Here is a 10,612-nt window from a genome sequence, read left to right as displayed (position 1 = left end):
CAAACTACCAGCAGAGCATAAGGTATTAAGTATTATCTGGGTGTACAAATAAAGAAAACAGAACATGGACTTGAATTAAGTCAAGAACACAAAATAAAACAAATGTTAGAAAAATATTGTATGGGAGAGTGCAAGAATGTGAGTACTCCCATGACAGTGGATTTTCAAAAGGAAGATGAAATAAGTAAAGATTTTGAAAACAAAGAATTATATCACTCAGCAATAGGGAGTCTAATGTATCTAGCGAACTGGACGCGCCCGGACATAGCGGCGTCAGTAAACATACTCAGTAGATATATAGAAAAACCTAGTGAAATACACTGGCAAGGATTAAAAAGGATTTTTGATACCTAAAGGGAACATATAATTATCATATAACTTTGCAACCATCAAAAAATTTAAAACTGTCAGCTTATGTGGATAGTGACTGGGCCAACGATGAAAAAGACAGAAAATCTATGACTGGATTTGTCATAAAATTTGGAAGTAATATAGTTGGTTGGAAATCACGAAAGCAAAATTCTGTAGCAATCTCAACTTCTGAAGCAGAGTTTGCTGCATTGTCAGATTTATGCTCTGAATTAATTTGGTACAAACAATTAACAAAAGACTTAAAGTGTAAAACAGATAATGCAATAAAAGTAATGGAAGATAATACCACTTGTATACAAATGGCCAAAACAGATAGAGTAAAAAACAGGAGCAAACATGTTGATATTAAATATCATAACGTAAGGGAAGCTGTAAAAGGAAAACTAATTGAATTAGAATATTGCAAAACTGAAGAAAATATTGCAGACATATTGACTAAACCGTTGTGTGCTCAAAAACATGAAATGTGTATAGATGTATTGGGAATGCGTAATGGGTTCAGGCAATTTAAAAATTAGGAGGAGTGTTAAGGTATATAATTTTTATATAGCCTGAACATAATATGTGTGTGTGCAGAACAAGAATAAGATGACGTCATTCCTTCATCCCTGGCTGATGCAATCCACTGCAATATGAAGATTGCCACACCTGTGTGCATGAGGTCACCTCAGACGGGATTGGATCAGACTGATACCAGAATTATATTTAAGAAATGAACACTGTACAGTCTCTCTCTTCTCCTGTATACTGATGTCTGCATGTCATGCTGCTGGTTTGAATACTGAGCCACTGAAGTGCTGTATGTATGTATATCCTGTATATATTTTGTAAATACACTGCTGGAAAGAAGAAGCTGTTGTGTTCGTTTATCTGCGCTTTACTCTGCGAGAGACAAGATAAAGTCACAGACGCACACTCCCTTAACATCCACCTTTGCACCCGTTCTTGCCCTGTTTTTGGGAGCAATCCAGCAGGTTCTGCTCGCTGAAGGAGACCAGATTCTTGTGTTTCTTGAAATGGAAGCTTTCCAGCGCCCTGGTAGCGCTGAAGGCCCAGCAGGACCCACATTTACCCTGTGGCAGGAAATTTAAAAAGGAGGGGAAAAAATTAGAAACCAGGAACTTCTCGTGAGCCAGCTCTGATCCGGCTCAGCCAGAAAGGATCCGAAATCCGCTCTGAAGGGTCCGAATCCAGAAGACCAGGAAGGATCCCTTGAGAAGCCGAGCAGCTCCCAAGGTCCAGACTCTGATCTGAGTCCCAGAATGCTGGTTTGTTTCCTAAGCGTGATCCTGCAATTTCTGCTGTGGTGGATTGATTTTGTAAAGGAACCCACAGGCTTGAGTTTTCAAGAGCTGAGCCAGGCTGTTATGGGCATGATGTTTTGAAGGCTGCTATTTCACAACATCACCGTTAAGTAGGAAATTGCTTGGGAGCATCTAATGAAAACCGTTGCAAGGTTGATGTCTTCAACTTTAACAGGACGCCTCTCTCCCGGAGTCCAGACTCACCTGGTTCTTCACCCGTGTAACGTAACCTTTCTCCCGCCAGTCCACGTTTTTGGGGACCTCCTCGGTGGCCAATTCGTGGAAGAAACTTACGTTCCCCATGGTTGGTTCGACCTCGTCGGGCAGGAAGCCGTACATCTGGTTGAACTCCTCGTTTGTCTGGAAAGAGGAAAGAAGCAGAGGTGAGTCGCCAGCCGGCTTCTGCCCCTCTGGAGAACCCGGGAGGAGGAGACTGACTTTGGGGGGCTCCAGAGGGCAGGGGGAGAACCCAAAAGGGCCCCAGGGAGAGGGGATGGGAGGCTTTAAACATTAAACATTAGGCAAGCAGGAAAAGAACCTTGGATGAAAACCCAGAGCGGACACACAGAAAAACATGAAACTGAAGCCACCAAGTCTTGTCAAGTTTCAGAATGCAAACCATAGACAGAGGTTGCCTTGTTTAATTTGTTATATGTGAGCCCCTCTCTTCTCCTCTGACTTTAGGAGCTGAACGAAAATACTTCGAAATAAATTAAACAACAGCAGTGAAAATCCTACTTACACTCCTGCAAAGCAGTCCAGACCTCTTTCCTCTTTTGCTTAGATTAAAACATGGACAGCGGTAATTTCAACTGGATTGAAACTTGCTCGCACACCCCTTAAGCGAATGGAGATGGAGGCATCAGGCTCCGATTCTGTGGGTCTACTCAAACGGAGACCATCCATCAGATGTGACCCACATTTCCTGAGCAGGAAAAAGGGGGTCTCTGTTGAAGATCGGGGGTGCTCGCCAGGTCGCCAAAGTGGTTCATGCCCAGCCAGTAGGTGTGTTTCCCCAGGGAGGCCTCCCAGTTATGCTGCTCAATCATCCTCAGGTTCTCCTCCCAGACGGCTCTGTGGGAAGCCTCTTTAAGGAAACAAAGGGTCACCCTAACTCGGAAGCAACTTGACGGCACAGAGCAACCCCAATAAACCAGCTGAGAGGGAAGCCTTAGCTGTGGACGCCCAGCATTGGTGAGGGGGGTCTGTCTAGATGACCCTGGGGGGTCCGTTTCTGCCCTTCTGTGATTCTAAGGCAGGCCTTCTTATATACCTATAAATCCACTTCCTTCCCAATAAAACAGGGCTCAGGAAAGCTCAGGGGTTCTGCGGATGGCGTTGGACTCCAGTGCCCATCAGTTCCAGGTGACATGGTGCAGCTGGCAGGGATGATAGGTATCGTTGTTAGAGAGTACCTGTTGCTCTACAGTTTCTCCACAGTATGAAGGTCTCCTTTGTAAGGGAGGAAAAGGGAAGGCAGGTCTCCTGTTTTGTCTGGGGATGATGGGAGGGAGGAAGCAGGGGCACTTCGTTTACAGCTCCTAACAGAGCCGACCCCCAGGTTGCTTCCTGGGCCTGACGGTGGGGCCAGGGTGGGGAGCTCACCTCCAAGTATGCTTTCCCATGGAGACCCTTCCAGCCCTCCCAGGCCATGTCCAGGGCCGGATCCAGGGCTGCAGACAACTTCAGGAGCGCCACCAGCACCGACGGCCCTAGGAGGGGCATCATCTTCGCCTGCAGAAGGACAGAACAATCTCACGGTAGCAGCCACGTCACCCATAGTTGAAAACATGGCCACTCAAATGTCAAGAGCGAATGGCATGTGATGGGGGTGGCCTTGTCTCCGTCCTTGGTTTTGGTCCAAACTTTCACAGTCCTGTCCAAGATGCTGGATGCTCTTTTGTCAATAAACATCCTCAGGCTGGGAAGGTCCTGCAAGACCGAAACCTGATCCCTTGACCACCCCCCCCCCCCGACCTGCTCTTCTTCCTTTGAGATGGAGGCTCAAAGGGTTGCCTATCTTCTTCATCATCATAATCTTAGAATGGCAGTGCTAGACGGGGCCCTCCGGATCATCCAGTCCAGCCCCTATCAAGGCAGCTCAGTGTGTGTGTGTGGGGGGGCGGATTCGAACTCTCAACCTTTTGCTCTGCAGCCAGGGACCTCAGCCTGCTCAAGCCAGGATTGTTTGTAGGACCCGATGTGGGAATTTCTCAGTTTGACCTGGGGAAAAGATTGATGTGAAAAACACACGCCGCCTCCCTCTTTCCGCATAAATTGATCTAAAAGGGTGGGATGAAGTAACACAGCAGGAATTGGGGCAGAAATATTTTCCTGTAAACCCCCCCCCCCGATATTCCCCGGATGTTCTCGCTAACCCTTTGACATTTCTTAGTTTCCAAAATGAACCAAGACTGAGAACTCTGAATCCCATCATCCCCACCGTTGGCTGGACAGGAACCAGGAGGAGAACTAGCAGATTTCGATTTGAAACCGTCAGCCTCTCCTGCCCTTCTTCAGGTCCAGCATTGACAGCCAGAGCTTTTTCTTCCTTGGAGAGAGGACCCTATCTGGCCTGTCTTGGTGGGAACTCAGGCCCACGGCAATAGGGGCAGAAAGTTGGATGGAAGGATGGTGCCCCCATGTCTATTGACAGCCCTGCTGATTGCTCTGGTGGATAGGGGTTCGTTAATAGATACCGGGGAACACATCCTGCAACCCCCTCCTGTCTCTCCCTTGATAGAAATCCAGTTTGAAGGTCTGTTTATGAGCCCCAAACACACACATTTGAAAGGATCTCGTCCCCTGACTTGGCTCGCCGGTTCTGCTGTCTGGATAGTTCAGGGGTTTTGACCTCTGAGTTGGGAGTTCGAATCCCCCACTGTGTACCCTCCCGGGGGGGGAGAAGAGCCACCCTGGGTGGCCTTGGGGGCCCAGCTGCACCCACCCAGAAGAAGGGAAAGGGGAACCACTTCTGAATATTTTTTTTCTCTTGAAAACCTTGATAAGGGAGAACTAAGTGGATAGCACATCATCATTTTCTCCGTCATTGTAACAGCCACCCTCAAACCTCACAGGGTGGTTGCTACTTCACTTTAAAAACTCACTGCCACCAAAGTTTCTTTTCAAAACAAAAACTGGTTTATTGATTACAGAAAATAAAAATAGTCAATCAATGGTATAGAATCAATAATTCAATCACTTTTACTAAATCACTGGCACACACAGACTCCTCTCCACTGACAGGCTCTCTCACTAACAATCACTTTCAACCCTCAGCTCAAAACTCCAATCTCTAATCTCCTCTACTCGCGCCTCACACACACCTTATATATCACAGCTCCTCCCACCTCTGCACCACCCTCCGTCCTCTCATTGGCTGAGATTTCCCTCCTCGCTGTGACGGACAGGTGAAGCTATGGCTGCCCGTTACAATACCTCCCCCCTTAATAAGTTGTTTTGTGGGGAAAAGCTAAAGTGCTTTTCTCCAAAAACAACGAGGAGCAATACATAACAATTACATTACCTTCATATTACATTCACACTTACCAAAATATAGAACAGTTCAATAGAAGAAAGTCATACATTATAACAATTTCACTCCATATTACTTTAAACACTTTAAACATCTATCATTTCTTATACTCTAAGCATTTTATTAACTCCAAACAATATACTTTAACTTATACTTTATACATTATAATTAATTTTCATTAACTTTATCAACTTTACATTAATCACCTTTATGAAACTTATAATCACTTTAAACCATTCTTAGAGTCCAAGTTTTCTTTTCCATCTTCAGTCATCGGGTCGTCTAGAAAGGGCATCTGCAGCACAGTTCTGAGTCCCTTTGACCACTCAACCCTCAAAGTCGAAGTCCTGCAATATCCAAGCCCACCTCATCAGTTTACTGTTGCTGGCCTTCATAGTCTTTAGCCACAACAGTGGGGAGTGATCACTACAGAGGATGAAATGTCTCCCCCAATTATACAGTTTCAGTTTCTGGACCGCAGACAAAATGGCAAGACCCTCCTTCTCGCAGGTGGACAGGTGTCTCTCCTCTTTTTGTAGCTTCTTGCTCAGGTAGGCAACCGGATGAAGGTCTCCGCAGTCGTCACTCTGGCACAGCACAGCTCCTAACCCGGAGTTGGACGCATCTGTGAAGACGGTAAACTCACGATCAAGATCCGGAGCACGCAACACAGGGTCGGTGAGTAACGCCTCCTTCAGCTTCCCAAACGCCTCCTCGCAGCTACTGGACCACTGGATGTTGTCAGCACTCTTCTTGCGCGTCTGTTCCGTCAGTGGCACTGCGATCTCGCGGAACCTAGGGATAAATCTCCTATAGTAGCCTACCAGCCCAAGAAAAGATCTAACTTTCTTCTTGGTGGTGGGTCTAGGCCAACTACTTATTGCATATACTTTTGCTTCCAGGGGTTTGATTACACCTCCCCCTACCACATGACCTAAGTACTTCTTTTCAGGGCTACCCAGCTGGCATTTGCTTGCTTTCACTGTTAGCCCTACTGCCTTTAATCTTTGCAGCACTTTGTCAACATATGGCCCAGTGTCTCTATATGGAGTTACTACTTGTGGGGGTGCATCTCCTGTATCTAACTTGTGCACCACTCCTTTGGCTAACCCGTGCTTGTTAGGGAAAACATGTTGGTACTTTGTAACCACAGATTTTAATTTATTTAGCTGCTCTTGAGTTAAACCAACTTTAGTTGAGGCTCTCACAAGCACTAGATCAGCTCCAACCACACTCCTCAGCTGAGTAACCATGGAAACATCTCTCTGCAGGCTCTGATACTGTAACAATTTCAGCCGCAGAGGGTGATTCCTGGCCTCCTGGTGAAAGTGTAAGTGTGAAAGCACTCTGAACATGCTTTATTAACTGCACTCCATCTCCATATATCCAATCTCTGTCAGTCACAAATTTCTCAGGGTAATCAGAGGTTAGTGTTGTACCATCTGTCAAGGTACTAGCTTCCCTCTGGTCCTCCTTGCCAGCTGCTAGATCTAAATCTCTTTTCAGGGTGTCTAAAAACGAGATTACGTTCTCAAAATCATCTTTTATTAGCTCCCAGTTCTTTCTAACTAAATCAAGGGGTCCTTTCAGCTTTCTTCCAAACATCAATTCAAACGTACCGAACCCTGTACTGTCCTGGGGTACTGATCTATATGCATATAACAGTAACTGTAATCTCTGGTCCCAATTATTAAGGTTTTCATCAGAATAGGCCCTAACCATGCGCCTCAGGGTACCATCAAATTTCTCTGCCAACCCGCCAGACTGCAGATGATATGGAGAAGTATCTAAGTGCCCGATACCACACATTTGCCATAGTCTCTGCATGAGTCCCGAGGTGTAATGATATGTGTTTTTATGGTTATTGGAATGGTTTATGTAGTCAATAAGATTGTCTTAATAGCATCCATATTGAATTAAGGTCTGTGTCTGTAGTAGGAATTTTACATGCTGCTTTCAAAGAGGCCTAGTTCTCCGCCTTATCTGGTTGCTAAGAGAGCTGGAGAGTGAGACTCTCGTAGTCATAATAAACCAGTCACAAATGAGATAAAAACTGAAATTCTCATGAGAAGTTAAGGCGGGACAAGACACTAGGGGGTGTTCCTAATAGGTCATCCTGTGGAGGAAGAAGAAGGGGGAAGAGAGTTGTAAAATGGTGTTTGGCTAAGAAAGACAGAGAAGTGCCGTTTTTCCCAAAATGGATTATAACTTCTGAATGAAGCTTTTTTCCCAACATGGACTCTTGGATTACAATTGGACTCTACCTTTCCTTATGGACTATGGACTATGGAGTCACTGGATACGTAAGAATACCTTTTCTTTAAGAGAAGAATGACTAAGCCTATGCTTTATTCTAGCTTAGTATGCATTTCTTGTTTTATTTTTCTTAGCTGGAGTTTGTGGGGTAATCTATTTGACTTGGTATGGAAATCTTACTAACTGATTTACTTTGCAATAAACTGAATTCTATTTAGAACTATATTTCTTAATAAAGCAGCAATTAATAAGATTCCATGCATTGGTCTCTTGAACAGAATAGCCTAACTAATTGGCCACGAGTATTTTGCTACCATAGAGCCCAGATTTTACCTGAGTATTAACTCATGGATTGTCTGTGTTTCTTGCCTTTTATTTATTTATTTATTTATTTATTTATTGGACTTATATACCGCCCCATAGCGCTACAAGCACTCTCCGGGCGGTTTACAATTTTTAATTATACAGGCTACACATTGCCCCCCCCCCAGCAAGCTGGGTACTCATTTTACCGACCTCGGAAGGATGGAAGGCTGAGTCAACCTTGAGCCGGCTACCTGGGATTTGAACCCCAGGTCGTGAGCACAGTTTTAGCTGCAGTACAGCATTTTAACCACTGCGCCACGAGGCTCCTAACAAAGGGGATAGACTTGAGGAAAGAGATTTAGTGCAGGGCCTGGCTGAGGTTTGGGCTCATCTTAGCTACATAAGGACTGACTTATCTCTGGAATCTCTCTGTTCCCGGCTCTCCTTTATCTCCTTGGAGACGGGGGTAGCTTACACCCAGGTCAGTCACCATCTCTGAAGCAAAACCCATTCGACCCATACAACTCAGCATGGCATCAGCCACTGCATGAGTCTCAACATTACCAAGAGGAACAGCCTCTGGGTATCGTGTGGCATGGTCCACCATAGGATAATTCTGTTTCCCCTTTTTGTGACTCTAGGCAACAGCCCTATATTATCCATGCCAATACATTGAAATAGGATAGAGATAATGGGCACAACTTTGCCTTTGTTCTAACCTGGTTATTACCTTGTCTCTGGTAAATATCACAACTCTGGCAGAAACTTTTAATATGCTTCCCTATCTCTGGCCAATAGAAATTTTGCGTTATTCTTTGTTTGGTTTTATTGATCCCTAGTTGTGCAGCAAATATGTCAGAATGTCCCCTTTCTAATATCATCTGGTGGTATTTTACAGGCACTACCAACTGCTTTTGAATATCTTCTCCCCCTTTTGAGGGGTTTACCAGTGTTTCTCTGTACAGTAATCCCTGCTTAATGTGAAATCTTTCAGGTGTTTCAGGGGTTAACTGTATTCCAGACAGTTTCTCAAAGCAGCTTCTTAATGTGGGGTCTGCTTGTTGTTCTTGTGAAAAAGTATTGTGTTGTGGCATATCAAGTGTAAATATCTCTGCTGTGTTTCTATTGTCAGTCATTTCTTCTCCCGACTGTCACTCTTTTCCTCAGCTGTCTCTGTCTGCTCATGTTGTGAACGTGTTATAACCAGAACTCTCTTAACATGCTCAGAGAGGACTGTACCAATTAAAACAGCTGATGGCAGCTGTGAGGAAATTCCTACATGCCAATTTCCCTGCCATCCCCGATATCAAATTGGTACTTCAGCCACAGGCAAGATAATAGTTTCTTGTCCTATTCCTTTCACTGCCATGTGCCCTTCTGGTAATTTGTATTTGTGTGGTACAATATCTGGATGACATAAGGTCACCTGTGAGCAGGAATCTTTCAGAGCCATGTAGTTGTTATCTAAAATACAAATATTGTCCCCAGCCGTTTCAAATAATTGGTGATCCATTCTAATCAAAAAGCAGTGCCTGATCTCAGCCAAAGGAATACTAGATTCACTCTCATCGTCTGGAGAAGATAGCTCTGCTGGCGTTGCCATGGCTACTGACTGCTCACCTATTGTATCAACTTGTCCCTGCTGGACACAGAAAACAGCTTTAGGCTTGCTTACATTTACTTTCTGTGGTAAAAATTCTCTATTTTCTCTGCTTTTACCACACTGGGACGCAATGTGCCCTTTTTCGTTACAGTTGAAGCAGGTCTGAACATTCCATTGATTATTTCCAGCCCCTTTTACTACTTTTCCCTCCAAATTTTGCCCTCTGGCTTGGCTCTGTTCTGAGGCTTTTCCCACAAAATGGTCGCCAACCCTCTGCTGGTCTTTAACTTGTCCTCTAGGTCTAGGATATTTATTAGAATCCTCCCAATTTTTCCTCACACTTTTCTCCTCAGAAAAGCTGTTTTTTTGTATCTGGGAAATGAAATCAGCAATCTCCCCTGCCTGTTTCAAATTCTGGAGTTTCTTGTCCTTGACCAAATATTTTAGTTCAGCATGTAAGAGGGAATAAAACTGTTCTAATCCTATAATATCCTTCAGCTGCTGAATTGTCTGAACCCCCTCTTGCAACAGCCATTTTTCTAAACATCTGGACAAGTTTGCCCCAATTGTGAGTAGGATTCATCAGGTTTCTTAGTTAGTGATCTGAATTTTTGCCTCAGATGTTCTGCGTTTATGCTATACCTGGCAAACACTAACTTTTTGAATTCAGGGTAATCTTTGATTAATTCAATTGGCATCTCCGCATATATCTCAGTGAGGCCTCCACTAATTTGGGAGTGGTGCACAAGTTAGATACAGGAGATGCACCCCCACAAGTAGTAACTTTCTGAATTCTCTTGAGGCCTCTCCCTCCTGAGCTGAGGTAAATCCTTCCTCAACGTCCCCATCCTCACTATCTGACCCAGTTGCCATCTCGTAAAGCACTTGCTCAGCCTTCTTTCCCCTAGTCAAGGGCATTTTCCTTCCCTCAGGCTTCTGTTCCCACTTACAAGCCTTGATTTTAAAAGGTACACTTTTTTCCTGTCAGTGAGTCTGTTATAAAGTTGCTGCTCTACCAGCACTGGCAAGCTAGCTACTGTTACCAGGCTTCAGCCTCCAGCTAGGCCTCCCGCCAAAACAGAATTTTCCTTTCTGCCTCAGGCACCAAGTCTCAAACACACACACAGCTTCCCCTTGTCCAAGGTTCAGCTGCTTTTGAGTTCCCTCAGCCTCACTGTCCCTGGCTCCACTTTGTCCTCTCAGAGTTTTCCCCAAACTCAGGACAAGCCAGCCAAT

General features: G+C 44.8%; 1 protein-coding gene across 1 annotated transcript; it reads right to left on the bottom strand.

Moving 5' to 3' along the window:
- Window positions 1-1,292: 1,292 nt before the first annotated feature.
- On the bottom strand, window positions 1,293-10,074 carry LOC140701783 (procathepsin L-like). The gene is made up of 6 exons (XM_072978771.2): window positions 10,019-10,074; window positions 5,688-6,006; window positions 3,282-3,410; window positions 2,648-2,761; window positions 1,881-2,036; window positions 1,293-1,445 (listed from the first exon to the last, which is right to left on the bottom strand). The coding sequence occupies exons 1-6, from the start codon at window positions 10,072-10,074 to the stop codon at window positions 1,293-1,295; spliced, it is 927 nt and encodes a 308-aa protein (XP_072834872.2).
- Between the last annotated feature and the right edge of the window lie 538 nt (window positions 10,075-10,612).

Source organism: Pogona vitticeps, chromosome 7, assembly GCF_051106095.1.
Source record: "Pogona vitticeps strain Pit_001003342236 chromosome 7, PviZW2.1, whole genome shotgun sequence".
NCBI classification, from domain to species: domain Eukaryota; kingdom Metazoa; phylum Chordata; class Lepidosauria; order Squamata; family Agamidae; genus Pogona; species Pogona vitticeps.
The sequence above is the reverse complement of the archived record's forward strand: the minus strand, read 5'-3'. Positions and strand labels throughout refer to the sequence as shown.